General features: G+C 42.6%; 1 protein-coding gene across 4 annotated transcripts in view; it reads right to left on the bottom strand.

Annotated features, from left to right (window-relative positions):
- Positions 1-16619, bottom strand: part of FOXP4 (forkhead box P4) — a 157160-nt gene that overhangs the window by 15333 nt on the left and 125208 nt on the right. For all 4 annotated transcript variants that reach the window (XM_035123076.2, XM_035123078.2, XM_035123080.2 and 1 more), the window contains one exon: positions 15605-15706. In XM_035123076.2, coding sequence (XP_034978967.1) covers positions 15605-15706 — 102 coding nt within the window. The remainder of the gene's footprint in view (positions 1-15604; positions 15707-16619) is intronic.

Below are 16619 nucleotides of genomic sequence, written 5' to 3'. Positions count from 1 at the left end.
GCCCCTCCCCTTCAAGGGCAATTGATGGGATCAACAAATGCCAGCAGCTAGGAAAAGGCTTGGCCAGAAATGCAGAAGGAGAGGGCTATTGTGTGACATTCCAGCAGAGCATGCTATGCAGAATGTTTCAACCCTGTTATTCTGAGATCAGCAGGACAGCGACCACACCATTCCATTCTCTGGGACACTTGCTAACAAAGCTTCCATGGAAGAGCCATTTTGTGATTGTGTGTCTTGTTCTCACCTCCCACGGAAGTGAACTGAGAATGGTTGCTGGGCTTCCACAAACCAGCCTACGTAATTGCTCATTATTGGCTAAATGTAGAGAAAAGGGAGGGAGAGGGAAAGCAAACTAAATATCGTGCTGGGAAATGAATTGCCAATGCCAGCTCCTACTTGGAAATCCTCATCCCCCCCCATCACACAGCCCATCCTTCCTCTTTATTCTGTGTTGCCCATCTTTACATTTCTAAATGTAAAATAAAGAAAATGCACGTACACAGGCAGTGTTGCCCCGAGAGATACTAGCTCCCTTTTCCCCCTTCCAGCTCCCTGCCATTTGCTACTGCCCCTATTTCATTACCAATTTTAATTTGCCTCTAATTAAATCCTGTGTATTTTTCCGACTCACTTGCTAATCCATGAGGGAGGCAGGAGGCTGGAGTGGAATCTCTCCGAGCTATAATTACAAAGGGCCTAATCACGTCGGGGCTCTGCCTTTGAATAAATTTCCTTGCATTAAGGTTCTCAGATTCTCTGCCTTGCAAATGAGAATGACCCCAATTTCAGGATGTTGGCCTCGGAGGGTTTTTTTTTTATTTCGAGTCCTGATTCGTGATGAGAGACTAATTCGTTACGCTAAAACATTAACAGCAATTTAAAAGGTCGAACGGGGGCCGTATAAACAAAAGAGCCGGCCAAGACAACAAGGCAAAAGAGAGAGATGGGGAATAAAAACCCCACCTTCGAAAGTGTTACAGTTCTTGGAAACTCAATGAATCAGACTTTTTCTTCCCATATTGGCTACAGTATTTTTCAAGCCTACCCATTCCCCCCCCCCCAATCGACTTTCTTCTATTACAGTTTTTACCCACCTGAATATTTGTGACAATGCAGTTGTCCCTTCCTAGTGCCCCTGTTCTCGACATGAGAAGAGAGGCCTCAATTTCCATTTTTGTTATAACTGACAGCAGTTCAGGCTAGAACTATATGGGGCTTGATGTTGCCCATGTACCACCTGAAAATGTGTTCATCACTAGAATACTCTTATCACTACACAGTGTTCAGCAACAGAGGAAACTTCTTTCCTGCATTCAGTAAGACCACATCAACTAACAGTAAGGTTAATGTTAATCGCATATTGGGCATGCCTATGAGCAGTAAAAACCCAAACACAGCATCTTGCTCAGTCTTGCAATAGGTAAATACTTTCCAATAGGTAAATACTATGCCAATTTTCAAGGTAAAGGCCCTTCTACATGGCACTGTTTGCTTGCGGCAGCTCTGCATAAGCTTTGCAAGATCTTGAGGGGTTTCACATGGCATCATGGCTTGGACTTGGTAACACTTTCAGGGAATTGAATAGCAGCCTGATGAAATGGCGTGGGGATTTGCTTTGCTGCTCTCAGAACAGAGCACTGAATAGCGTTTCTTCTTCTGCACCACCTTTACGATGACATTTGAAGTGCCTTATAACCCATCTGTCTCTAAAGACAGTCCCAATGAAGAAATCAAGAGAATAAGGTCAAGCTTTCCCTGTAAAATGCTATGGCCTCCTGTTTTGTTTTTGGTACAGCAAATCCTGTATGGGATTGGTTACTGTTGGAAACACCACATCTGCTTCTGTTACAAAATGACTGCCTTTTCTCTTTGGTCTCCACTAAAACCGCTTTGAGGGCAGACACCCTCCGGCGCTGAAACCAGCAGATGAGCACGTACATCTTTTGCAAACCTGTGCTGGGAAAAATTCTACCTCTGTTTCATTAGTGTGGCCATGCAGCTATTGGCCAGATGATGAAGCCCGAGAATGTTATTTGCATGTGGCTCATAATGAGACTGGGAAATCATCCCCATTCTGCCCCAAAATATGGCAGTGATGGATTTTGGTTGCAAGGGTCTCCCCATTTGGCATTGGTCCCTACCCAGTGGGCTGCTTCTATCATTTATTTTATTTACAAACTTTCTGAACTGCTCTTCATCCAAACAGAACCATGACGCGAGTGTGTGTGTGTGTACAATACTGTCAGAAACTATAAAGCAAAACATTAAGCACCACAGGACAATAAAAAACAGGCTAAAAACCAAATCATTTAAGAGCAAGGCTTGCTCTTCTGATCATCAAGAGGCACAGAACCAGACTCAGGCTCGCTTAGCACCCATTCAGTGTTTTATGGGTACCACTGACCATAGCTGGCAACAGGACATTGGCTTGCTTATATGCACAGGGCGGGAAAGGAAATGGAGGCCAAATGAGGCCACTACATGTGCAGGGATGTTCATAGATTCTTCCTGAAAATCCCACATGTATTTTCATAAGCTGTCTAGGAATAACTTCACACAGAAATCCCAGGAAGGAAAAATATATGAAAGGTGCTTCTGGCAGCATCTGAAGAAAGAAACGCTAAGCTTTCTAGCTCTTTATGTGGATTATTCTCTGTCTCTTGGCCATCCCAGTGGCTGGCAGGAGGGTGTCGCCAAGTGTGTATTTCCTCTTTCCTTACTTCTGTGGTCTCCTGCTCCAGGGAGGACTTCTTGCATGATTTAAATGCAGCTTTTGTGTTTTGACAGAGTATTTGTTTAATGCCAGGCTTGGCTGCTCTGTTTGCTTCTTATCTTTGTCTTTTCTAATGATGTTTGCTTTATGCCCCTGGCCCAGCTTCTCTCCCCAGCTTCCACCCCAGCCATTCAGCATCTCCCTGCTATATGCGCTGCCGCTGCTGCCGCCATACCAACAAAATCCTCCTCACACCTGCCTCTTTGCAAGCACCTCTTGCCATACCTCTTGGCACCTATTTACTTTGCACTCACCCAGCTCCTACTACCTGAATCGCTCCAGAAGGATTAAACCATCATTTAAAAAATGAAATGCCAACGTAATATGCGCTTTCACGGGAACAAGCCAAAGTGCTGGAATTTCTGTTCTTTCCCATACCTCTTTTATATTGACATTATTTTCTTCAATTTTGCCAGAAACAATAAAGAAAAATATGGGACTAAATGGCAAACTGAAGAAAAACAAGATTTTAAACTATATTTCAAAGTAAAAAAAATTTTAAGAAGAGATTTTCACACTCCACCAATCTGTTTCTAATTAGCCAAGGGTGCAATTAATGTGTGCATAACATCAATAAAGGATGTAGAAATGGACATCATTCCTCACTTCCTCTCTAAAGGCTAGAAAGAGAGTCCAAAAATTTGGATTTCTGGCTCCTGCCCTAACCATTTTAGGCACATCATTTTCTATGGGGTATGTAGTTTTAAACAAGAGTGACAGCTATAGCTTGGCATTTCTCCACATCCCCTTCCCCAATTCTTTCCCATAGGACCCTACTTGCAACGTGTCCGGGATGCTGTCTACAGTTATTTGTGTCTTGCACAAGCACAGCATATTACTTGTAGTAATCCACCTGAACCATTAGGGGGACTAAATGATTGGCGCACAAACTTAGTTACAGAGCACTTGAAATGATTGCAGCCTTCCTCAGTTTGTTTAAATTACCTATTCACAGGCACCCATTCTGGTTAATAATGTGGCTCTTACTCTTTGCTTAGAAAGGAAAATAAAAGGGTCATCTAATCACAGTCTTGTTTCCAATCACTCCCTATGCCAAAACTCAAATGTTCCCATGACACTTGCTTAAAGGCTGATGCATTCAACCAAAGTCCAAAATTCTAAATAGAACACAGATAATTAGTCTTATAATTGTTCACATTGAAGGGAGAGCAGATTTTGTTTTTACATCACCCTCTCAGTTAGGGGCACTTTGATACATCCCTTTTTAGAATACAGAGTTTAATTGGCATATCCAGCTAAGCATGCAACTCAAAATATGGCAATGTGTCTTTTTACTATTAGCATGTATATTGGGACACCACTGGGCAGAACAAACCCTCCCCCCCCCCATGTTGTCACTCATACATGCCAGGCATGCACTTTTCACCGCACAGATTTTAAAGAGCAACACATGTAGTTATCTTCAGAAGGTCCCGTAGGGTTAAGTAGGTGAGATGAAGGTGGTAAAGTCAGAGGAAAATTCAGTGGTGCAAAACACTGGAATGAAAGACGGGGAGACTTTATGAGAGCAAAGGTTTGAGACAAAGAATAAAATGAAAAGAATGAATGTATATAGTAGGATTATATTAGCCTTGTACACCCCCTTGCCAAGAAAGTGGGAGTTGCTGAAACAAACTCTTGCTGATGCTCTGAACAAAAGCAGCTGAGGAAGGCTTAGAGGATGAGCATAGACGAAAACCTGTAAACCTTACAGAATTAAAATACAGGCACAGCAATACGTTGTGAAGCAACAGATCTCATGCTGGGGATGGTGAAATTACACATTTCAGTTCTCTGACATCATTATTCATGGTCAGTCATCCAGACAGAGGCACAGAACACCAGCAACAAAACAACTGATTTGGGAGCAGGATGCCATCCTTCCTAACAAAGTGGGGCCTAACATATTTCCAGGCGGGCTTCAAAGAAATTAATTTAGAATTAACCATTTTCTCACAAGTAACTGAAACGTCTGTAATTCTGTTGTCAAATCCACTATGTCTATGGTGTACTTTAAATATCTTTGAATCATTAACATCAAAAACACGAAGGTGAATAACAGCAGTTAGTATTCACTCATGCCACAAGCCCAGATTTACAAATAACTGCATGCAGACTATTATGAAAGCTCAATATAATGGAAAACACCTTGCACTAAATGACTAATGTTTCATAAGAATTAAGGGTGTTAATAGTATACAGTGAACAAGAGAGATCAAAAGGTGAAGAAACAAAATAGTTTATGCTATAAATAACAAGTGAGAAAAGAGCTGCAGCTTAAAATAAAATAAAATCCAGTTTTATTCCTATCTTGTGCGCACCCACCCACCCACCCCAGCCAAAGTTAAGTCACATCATTTGCAATAGGAGAGCAATGCTAGGCACATGCTTAACATTTTTGCTGAAATTTAGTGAAGTGTTTTCTTTCTAGCAGTATACAAACAGATTTATTTCTGGTTCCCTCGTTGTGAGAAGCCAAGTTGCAGGGAACCAGGCAGAGGGCCTTCTCGGTAGTGGCGCCCGCCCTGTGGAACGCCCTCCCATCAGATGTCAAAGAGAAAAACAGTTAACAGATTTTTAGAAAACATCTGAAGGCAGCCCTGTTTAGGGAGGCTTTTAAATCTTTAATCGATTATTTTATTCTTCTGTTGGAAGCTGCCCAGAGTGGCTGGAGAAACCCAGCCAGATGGGCGGGGTATAAATAAAATTATTATTATTATTATCTTGCAACCCAGAAAATACCTGGCAGAGAGAAAATGGGACAAGTAGGACATCCGCTCTCAATGCAGGAGGGGAGCATGGTGCCCATGTGCACTGTCTCCACTGGGCTCCTCCCTCCTGCACTTTTGGTAAGGGAATGAAAATGGAACAACCCACTTGCAGGCCTGGAAAAGAAGAGGAGCTATTGCTATTATGGCATTTCTTTACAACAAGGGTGTAAAACTAAATTACCAAGGGACACTTTTAGGACTGCTTTACTCCATCAACAATGAGCAAGCATTTTGGCCAATAGTTATACTCCGTATTTTCTTTTTAACCACTTCCCTGTTAACTCCCATGCCCCCCTGCTCTGTATTCTATCTGAACTACCTCAGGTCCTTCTATAGCTGCTCTCACTTATCGTACTTTCACCCAGCACATCCTATTTGTCACAGGATCCTCATCTCCTCCTTTCCTCTTGCTCTCAACCATCATATCTGCTGTGCAATAGAACTCTCTTCCCCGCAATCTGTACCAGCTTCTCTCTCATTTCCCTGTCTCTCTGCATCCTCATCTCTATTACTCCCTTTTCTTCTTTGAGTCTTTTCCCACTCTATTTCTGACCTTCTTAATTATCTCTTCTCTTCCCTAATAAATAATAATAAATAATTTTTTTATACCCTGCCCTTCCCAGTTCAAAAACTCAGGGTGGCTAACAACAAATTCAAAACACTTAATTGTAATACAACATAAAAGCAGCATAAAATACAGTATAAAAGCATGAATAACAATAAAATTCAAGTTCAAGAATCAATTTGGGGAAAGTCCATCCAATAAACATTAGATAGTCACCAGGGCTAGCTGGCTAAATTAGACCTACTTGGGCCAGCGAGGTGGCCAGGGGAGAATTAGCTGTGGGGTCCCAGAGCGGGTAATCTTCATAAAAGGGGGGGGGAAATAGGCTGGAGTTCAAATTAGATCAGGCTGAGTTCAAATTAAAGGCCAGGCAGAATAGCTCTGTCTTACAGACCTGGCGGAAGGAGGTTAAATCCTGTAGGGCCGTAGTCTCATGGGACAGAGCATTCCACCAGGTCGGAGCCATCACTGAAAAGGCCCTGGTGGAAGATAGTCTGACTTCCTTAGGGCCCGGGACCTCTAAACTATGGTTATTCATGGACCTTAAGGTCCTCTGTGGGGCATACCAGGAGAGGTGGTCCCGTAAAGGGGCCTGAAGCCCATGGTAAGAGGACACAAAGGGTGGAATGCAATGTTGTGCTAATATTATTGTTGTGTCAGAACAAGCATTTCTGCTTGCCAGATGGATTGATTTCCCATCTTCCCTCCCTGTACCGTTCAGGGGGTTCTCCTGAACATCCAGAGCAGATCTGAGGGAGATGCAGGAGGTACATGGAGGGGGGGGGAGCTCAACCGTGCTACCAGGAGTCCTTGTACTGGCTTCCACCAGTGCTCCAGCTTAGTTGAATCCGGCCCTAACCTCTCTTTTTCTAACCAATTTACGCACTGAAGGAGTTTCTGACGCAAAAAGGCTATATAGCATGGCCAGCTGAATGAATTATGCTGTCAAAAATGGTGTCAGTTCCACTGACTACCTCTGAATCCAGAGAAAGAGAAGGATCAGTCTACCAACCTCACGCCACCTGTTAATGAGTCTATGAGCTTGAGAGATTTTTGTACTCATGCACAGTAAGGTAGAAATGGGCTGCAAAGAATGGATGTTTGACATTCTTTTTTGTGGCAGTGCATAGATTATAGAATATGGATTCTCCTTCATTTGTTTTTACAGTATATAGGAAGTAAAGACCTACTTGTTTCCATAGGCCTTCAACACCTGGCAGCCTCAGCATTTTTAATTATCTGTGATATGTCTTTTTAAAACTGATTTTAAATTTTCATTTATTATTATTTTTAAATGAGGTTGTTAGCTGCTTCAGTATGTGTCAGAAAACCAGGATATACGTATATTGAAATAAAAGGAAATTAAATGTCCCAGCGGTCCTTAGCCATGGAAGTGCCATAATTGTTAATGGGCCTTATGTTCTGTAGGCCTGGTATACAACTAAGCTAACGTCAGGGGAACCTGCCTGGTTCTCTGTACAAATATGTTTGTGCAGAAAAAGGAGTTGTTCGTTTATTTATTTAACAAAATTTGTATACTGCTGAGCTGTACATAACCTCCAAGTGGTTTACAATAAAATATACTTTAAAATACACATCATTTTAAATGTTTGTGTAAGAGAGGAAAATTAAGCATGCACATGCATATATTGGTGTGTGCTTCCTATGTTTGTATGTGTTTTCAACCTTTACCGTTCTTAAGGGGAATCAGCCTTTTGGTCACATAACTGAATATGGAAGGATACTAAAGGGCATAACAGCCAGAGTAGATTTCTTTCAAGACCATACTAAGTTACTATTGGGGGGTGGACCACCACCTTTTAAATTACCTGCTGTTCCATTTACTTATTTTTCTCCACATAACCCAGGTTTTCCTAGTGTTAAACACCCTGCTGTGTTCATTTTATAGTGATCCTGGACAAATACTCCCCTTTATCTACTTTGATAATCAGCATGGCATATTGCTTTAAACCAAGAGAACCTTAAGTAGAATAAGGATGATGGTGATCTTTTTAAAACCAGAAATTTCCATGTTCAAACCCAGAAATATTTTACAACCCAGCCACATTTCCCCCTAAAAATGTCAGGTGGAGCAAACTAGTGCTCCTGGTAGGGTGCTATAGTGGTTTTAGCCTTGACAAGACTGCCTGTGAGCTGGAGGGCTAACATTTTCTTTCGAAGGCAGCGGAGAGGAGGAGGAAGAGAGTTCATCTATTTGCTGAAGAGATAATTTATGATAAGTGACTTAAGAGACAAATGTGTCCACATGTAAGGATCTCTCTTTGAATATTCCATTTCTGAGCAATTTCATATTGTTTGCCTAACATAAGCCCCTTTCATACGTGATCAAGGGGCAGCAGTCCTGTCAGAGATTCCTTGTCACAACCAAATGTTTGATGTGGATGTCTGCAAAAGGGAAATCTACTTATATAGATCTGTACACATGTAGGCTTCTATGTGTTCTGACATGGGTCAGGGTTCCACAGAATGCATAGCGATCTACATATATGGCTTTCTGCACTCCAGACACCCATGCCTAATGCAATGTAGCCCCACTGCCTCTTGATCATGTGGAGCCTCCTCTCCATGGTGAAGAGCCCCCTGGCTATTCTCTGCCTAAGACTTTTGGGGACATATTCAACAGTACTGAAGATTTTGTGGGGTCCCTGCTCACTTTTGGTCTTCTGCCCCTAGTCCACTCACCCTAGAAGACATTTGAAGTTCACATAGTCCACAACTGTATTAAGGAAGACTTTACATATAATTATTTAAATGGCACCACACAACTAAGAAGACTTTATGTCCTCTGGACAGGAAAATTCTAGAACAGGCATCCCCAAACTGCGGCCCTCCAGATGTTTTGGCCTACAACTCCCATGACCCCTAGCTAACAGGATCAGTGGTCCGGAATGATGGGAACTGTAGTCCAAAACATCTGGAGGGCCGAAGTTTGGGGATGCCTGTTCTAGAAGTACTCCATCTCTGGTGCAATCCACATCCCTTTTACAAGTGTCCCTGGGACTCCTGTGATGAAATGCAAGAGGCAGGTGGCATGATAACTGTGAAGAATAAGCTGATATTTCATTTTGTTACCAACACATTTTTATTTATCTCATGCAAAATATATTTACTTTCGTGTGTGTGTGTGTTTTTTAAAACAGCCATAACTTACCCACTAGGGAAAAGGACAGGACAGAAGTCCAAAAGAGAGATAGCTTTGGATATATACCATATATTCCGGCGTATAAGACGACTGGGCATATAAGACGACCCCCAACTTTTCCAGTTAAAATATAGAGTTTGGGATATACTCACTGTATAAGAAATACGACCCAGCGTATAAGACGACCCCTGACTTTTGAGAAGATTTTCCTGGGTTAAAAAGTAGTCTTATACGCAGGAATATACTGTACCTACAAATATATCTGCCTACCGACCTTAAGAGTACAGCTGCAAGCAAGCACTCTCATATACCTGTACTCTAAAACTGTAAGAAAACATAAAAGCACAAGGCTGTGTGCTGCTGGCATAATAGTTAAAGACATCACATGCTGCTTGAAAATTTCACAGCGGTTGTATTCCCTCAAGCACTTTCCTATCTGGTGTTTTGAGAATGCGATTACAGCATAGCATAAGCTATTATAGCTGAAATTTGTTGTATTGTAAATAATTACATAGTAGGAAAAATTCATCCTCTGGCAGGTGAATTGACTAGGTGTCAGCTAATAATTGTTTTCCAGACTCTAGTGACTAAGATTATATAATTCTTGAAGAAGCTGGAGTGAATATTCTTTCAAGTCTCTCATTTTGCACTTGAATAGGTTAACTATCTGTCTCCATCTATGGATGATGTGGCGAGCAAACCCCTAGAATCAGAGCTTACAGTGATTTGTTACATGAGCGCAGGCACAGCTTATGTTAACCAGAAATGAAGGGACCTTTTTCCTCAGCTGAGTGGCAACTAAATAAAGGAGGGAGAGAAGCTCCAGACATGAATGACAAACAAAATCCAGGGCTTTTATAGATAGTGAGTTATGATATTCTATTCCTTCTGTTGCTAGATAGAGCTGCACAACCTAAGCAGGGCTGTCAGCCAACTGCAGCACCCACCCTGCCTGTTTTGGGCCCTCCAGCAGAGAAGTCCAGGAAGATACCTGCATTATATTCTACATAGCTTTTCATTTCCCTAGAGTCAAAGCTTTGCGGTCGACTTGGCTGTAGAGTTTACTAGCCTTTTGCAACCAGATCACCATGTTCAATGGTTTCCTGCCTATAAGACCCCCTTCAAGGCAGATTTACACGTTGAAAAGCATACCTCTAAAAATGTAATGAGCAAATGAGCCAAATACTTGTTTGTAAATGCATGTATCATATCACTAAACACAGCAGAGCTAGGATTGGCTCCAACTCCCTATCACAAACACTTAGTCGCTAACCCAGGTTTGCTGACAAATAATATATGGAAAGGCACTTAATGTGTGAACCGCTGAGAAAATGAATGCCTTAGGTATTCTTGCTGAGTTTAGCAAGGCAGAAGAAGTGCTAAGGGTGGGGGTAGAAACAGAGCGTATAAAGGGACAGTCTGCAATCCTACACTCCCTTGCCTAGGAATAAGTCCTATTGAACTCTGTGGGATTTATTTCTGAGTAGACACCTATAGGATTGTGCTAGAAAGATTGAAAAAAAAGAGGGTACTAGAGAGAGTAGTGAAGTGAGACCAATAGCAGTGGAAACAGAGAAAGGGAAGTAACAGATCCGTGTGTCAGGAGACCTGTGGAAAGGAGAAAGAAACAAAAAGGGGCTTAACCGTTGGAGGGAACAGGGACATCTGCTTCTGTGCAGTGAGAAGAGAGAGTGAGCAAGCATATGCTGTGGGGTGTGGAGAGGAAAAATGGCTGAGATGGGGAACAGAGAAAACTCTGGGTTGAGTAAAAGAGAGGACAGTAACGACAGGAGGGGCTGCGGACCACCACAGAGAGGGGAACGGAAAACAGGCAGGGCTATCAGTGACAAGGATGCAGAGAGACGAATGTGTGCACTATATATAGAGAAAAGGGGGAGTTAACAAAAGCAGGGCTCATATAAATCACCCTTTGCACATTCACGGGGAACACGATTGGACTGCTGGCCCTGCTGCTGGCTCACACCACATGTTCTACCCATGCGTAAAGTAGTCCTATGCATGCATCAGCCTGTGCACACAGAGCACCTCCACTTAAGCCAAGATCCTAGGTCAATCAGGATCACCCCTCATGCATGGAGATGCTTTATGTTTATAGGACCACTTTACATGATGGCCAAACATGTGGCTGCTGGTCACAGCCCAGCTCCCCCCATCAATGTACGACAGTGGAATGTATGAACGCCTTAAAGAGAATATAAATAGGATAGGATTACACCAAAAAGGTTTTGCTACAGTGGACGTTCAATGCGACCCTCTTGCACTGCTAAAATGTAACAGTGGTTCTTGGTGTGCTTTGAGTTGTGCATCCATGGGAAAGCATCCACCCACAGGGACTACCTAACTAAGCAAGAAGAACTGGAATGGCAATAAATCGAGGAATGGCAATAAATCGAGCTAGTCAGCCAGGCTGAGAACTCAAAAGAGGACCACCAAAGCCATAGGAACTTCACATGCATCTAATTCTATATTTTAGCACATAACCACAAAATGGAGGAAAATGGACGAGAACAAATAAAGGTACCGGTACCAGGTTGCAAGTTTAAAATCTTTTGTCTGTGAGGATTTGCTAACTTCCAGAGCAATTACACAATTTCTCCAGGGTGCCATAATGTGAGACATCAGCCATGGGCACCACAGCTGCTTTGTGGCTTTCAGGGATGAGATGCATTGAAAAACACACCAAAGAAAAGCAAAAACCAACTTCTATGTAAATGTGCCAAGCACTAAGCACCTATCATGATTATCATGGTTAAGTAGGCACTCAGTCCTTAATAAGTAGTCTCTTCCTAGTAGTTTTGCCCTTAGATTCAAGCCCAGATCTCGGTATCATTTGTTTGTTTATATGCCTGTTGGTGTGTGTCACATTTGTACATGTATGTTTGCATATATAGGGAAAGGTAGCCAACAAGCTGCACAAAGGACATTCCTTCTGTTTTTTCTTCCTTGTTCAGGCAGTATGAGAAAAGAAAAGGCAGCAACAAAAAAGAGTTTTGACTTCTTTCCCTTTTGCCTGAGGCTTTAAGACTCGTTTTCTGAAACCAGCCTGTTTGCCAATTTTGCAGATATGCCAAGGCCTCACAAATTAAGCAGATGAAGGATGACAGAAAAGCATTGCTTTCAAGTATTTAGGATAGGGTCTTTTCAGTAGCACCCAGTTATGGAATAGCCATCCTGGAGAGGTGCACCTGATGCCATCTTTATGGGCTTTTCGGTCCAGCTGAGTATCTTTCCAGGTCTTTAAAACTTCATTGTTTTGGTCTCTCAGTTTTAAATTTGAGGTTTAAAATTGTTTTAATGGTTTCAATTATTGAAAATACTGGTAATTAAATTTGTTTTATGTTGTACTTGAATATTGTATTTTCTTTTCTTTATGAGCCACCTAGAAAATGCCTGTTATGGGGTAGCTACATAAATATAGTAAGCAAGCAAGCAAATAAATCATTTTTCTCCAAGCTTGTTCCCTAGAAGCTAGGGTATAAGCTGCTATGTAGTCAGGAACAGTCACAGGCAACAATGGACAAAGCCATCAAACTTTAGCCTGGCATAGTCTCTCTTGGGAAGGAACACAACAGAAATGGAGGAAGAGGCATTTTCTCGCCCTGCTCCCTGGTATCTCTTCACTGAAGATTCCATGAACTTGGGACTTCTTCATTGAAAAGCACATGCACTACCACATACAGCTACCCTTCCCCAGGGACGTTTATAGGTGACTTAGTATTTTCAGCACTTCTCTAAGAATTGATCCAAACAAGTTCACTCACTTCCTACATGGTTGATGCTATAGCCCCCTTTTCACTCACAGAAAATAACTTGCTAGTCTCAGACGTGTTTGCTTAATGGGCAGCAAGCTCTGCTTGGCCGTTATCAAGAGTTTGACGGCTACACAATGACTCTGGCTTCCCGTCTGAGGGAGTGATTGTATCAGGGCTTGCATGTGACACTGGCAGAATTATGTCATGTCTGGAAGACAGAATCTTATCAGGCCTCCAGCTGAAAGGCAGAGATGCCCAGCTGCAGGAACACAACATACACCCCTCTACTCTGGAGATAGTTCTTCTATCTTCTCTCACACCCTCCCTCACTTTTGTATCTCTTCTGGAATTATTTCTTCTGCTTTCCTGATCTCACTGAACACATGAGCAAGGAATAGATCAGTGTATTCAGAGAGAGTGGACAGTAACAGGCCAAGCTTTGAATTAGGACAAACGTCAGGACCACCTTCACATGATGAAAGCACACACAGGCACAGATACATTTTAAGGATGTACGCTTTTGCTAAAATTGAATTCTTCAGGGGGGAAATACAAGCAAAGGGAGTTGGACTTGATTCCAAGAGCAAGCATCGGCACCTGCATATCCAGAGCCTGTGCCACCAGTACACAGTAGGGGAGATGTGCTCATTGTCTGGTTTAGAAATATTGAAAGAAGAAGCACCTTTATACAAGTGAGGCCACTGGTCCAGCTTGCTCAGTATGGACTTCACTAGCTGGCAGTGGTTTCTGAAAGGCTCTCTCATCCCTACCTCGAAAGTATTGAATCTGAGACTTTCTCTATGCAAAGCATGTGCTCTACCACTAAGCTATGACCCCTTCCCCATTTTTCCCCACACAATGCCTTTACAGTGATGGACTGGCAACTGCCTAGAGAGTTATACATTACGTTGAAAAGGAGAGCGACAGAGACAGACAAATCAAGATTATGATTATAGCAGTAATCAAGACCTCAGTTAGGATCATGGGCCTACTGCGTTATTACATATATGTGAATGTAACAGAGGAAACCGGCCCCTTCTTGTTGTGCCATTTTACAGATGGGAAGAACAAGACACCAACGGACAGCTATCATCCCATAGGGAATCTGAACCAGACAGGAGACTGGGTGGCACTTCTGTTAGCCCTTTTTCATGTGCAAGATTGTTTTCTGTTACCAAGATTAAGTTGCCTCCTCGTGTTCTTCTTACCCAAGGTTGAAAGTTGAGCATTAGCAGCTCTCACACACAATCTTTCCTAACAGGAGACCATCTGCATCCCAATGCTCTGAAAAGCCAGCCTGAATCGTTGCTAGCTTGGCTAAGGCATCATCTATTTGCCACATGCAGTGAGATACCAGCCCCCGGGTTATCATTAACCTTATTTTCTATTTCTAGCATCTCTAACTCCCCTTCTGCTTTTCCTGTAGACAAGCCACGTGCATGCCAGCACAGACCTATTTCTGCAGCCTTATAACGGAACAGATTGGTCACATGCTGTTGTCACCCACCCACACATCACTGCCTCCACCTCAGAGGGCTGAAACAGATTCTTCTAAGAGAAGGAATATAGTTCCCTGGCTTGTTTTACCACCCAGGCAGTTTGACACATTTTAAGCTAAATTCCCAATTTGTCAATTGTGCTGAGTACCCACAGCTCTCTCACCAGAGCGAGCTACAACTGCAGGGCCTAGGAAGAAAGCAATGGAGATGGAGGGACGTTAGATATTCCTTGCTACTAGTACTCCCTGCTTTCAGAAGGTTTGCATCCATTGGTCCCAGCTCCTTTCCCTGACAGTCTCACAGTCACATCACAATTACTGAAAGCAGCACAAAAAAGAAAGGGGGTGAAGCAGATAAGAATGACTCATTCAGCTACTCCCCCCCCCCCTTCAAGTCATATCCAAGGAAGGGACCTGCCCACCTTGCCAGTGGGAACTTACACATCTCACTATAGGGGAAATGAGTCAGAAGGAGGGAAAGTAGAACGTGCAAGTCACTCACACTTTGTTTTAGCCACCTCTTTCATCTGAATCCAACCTTAGGTACATAGAGTGTATTACAAAAGGCAGTGCATATTTATTTGTGGATGCTGCCCTTACCATAGTTTCCAAGCACCATACGTTCTGTGTAATGCTAAGTGGAGTGGGAAACTGAAACATGAGTCTGCAGCCTGGTGTCATAAACTAATGAATAATCCTTCCTCTCCAATTTTAAAAAGAAGTAAGAACATGCAGAATATCTATTCTGAAGTGGCCTTGTTGTACCACTCCAGAACAGAATCTTTAGCAGAATGTTGACAGAGTAAATGCCTTAATTCATTAACTTCTTCATGATTCCCAGTGTCATGTCCATAACCAGGATGCAGCCAAGATACAGATCAAACATGGACACATGTAGTTGCTTAATAAGAGCTCCCTGCTCCCACTTATTTAAGAACCTCTTCCACCAAAAACATTTGGGACATGAAATTATTTGGCAGGTCCTCCAAGTTGAGACCCAGTTCCATATTAAGAAGTGTGTAGGCACTAAAGCTGCATTAAAATCCTAGACTAAGCTTTACCTTCCAGGTAGCTGTGTTTCTCCTGAAGTAGGCAAACATCCGTGTGAACCAATTGTAAATTTCATTCAATGTTAGCTGCCTGTCGGGTGTCTCAAGGATAGCCTGCATTGAAAGGTGAGATAAAGTTACTCACAGACATCAGTCCCATAAGTTCTTACCACCAGTCCTAGGCAAACAATTATGAGGACATATGAGAAGATACTGCTCTGCTTTTCAACTACACATTTCAAAGATCTGAATTTAGGACATCCATGTTTCTCACTTGAGGAATACAACATCAGGTGGGGTCCAACATGCATGAAACAGCCACCACAGATCCAACACTAAAAATAGCTGTATAGTTGTACAAGGTTAATCCGAAACAATGCATTTTAGTGAAGACAGTTCATTAATTGAGACTCAAGTAACTGAGTGATAAGGCTTTGAGAGTGATTTGTATGACTGTGTGAATTAGCCCAAACATAGCCTTTATTAAAGATACAGGAGAAGCCAGATATGTTGCAAAGCAATTACTTACCCAAGATTATAGACCAGGCATCCCCAAACTGCGGCCCTCCAGATGTTTTGGCCTACAACTCCCATGATCCCTAGCTAACAGGACCAGTGGTTGGGGAAGATGGGAATTGTAGTCCAAAACATCTGGAGGGCCGAAGTTTGGGGATGCCTGTTATAGACCAAAGAAAAGCCAGGAATGAAATATATTATGGACTGAATAGCCAGTCCTCAAATATAAAAGGAGGTGCAGAACCATTACTCTCATAATTCGAATGCTCTACCTCTTAGGCTAAATGCACTCAAGCGAGCTTAGCAGCAGAGAAACACTCAGTACGTGTCAGGAACGGAGAACCTCAGGCCTGGGGTGTGCATGTAAATGCTGCCCTTGCGACTCTCCCAAGCCATACCCCTCCGAAGGACACAGTTCTCACTAGCCTTGCTTCACACCCTCCTTGAGTGCTTTTGCCTGGTGGGAATGTGTCTTTGAACTCCGATAATGACTTTTGCTTGTCTAGAAGAC

This window comes from Zootoca vivipara, chromosome 7 (genome assembly GCF_963506605.1).
Source record: "Zootoca vivipara chromosome 7, rZooViv1.1, whole genome shotgun sequence".
Classification (NCBI taxonomy): Eukaryota; Metazoa; Chordata; class Lepidosauria; order Squamata; family Lacertidae; genus Zootoca; species Zootoca vivipara.
The sequence above is the reverse complement of the archived record's forward strand: the minus strand, read 5'-3'. Positions and strand labels throughout refer to the sequence as shown.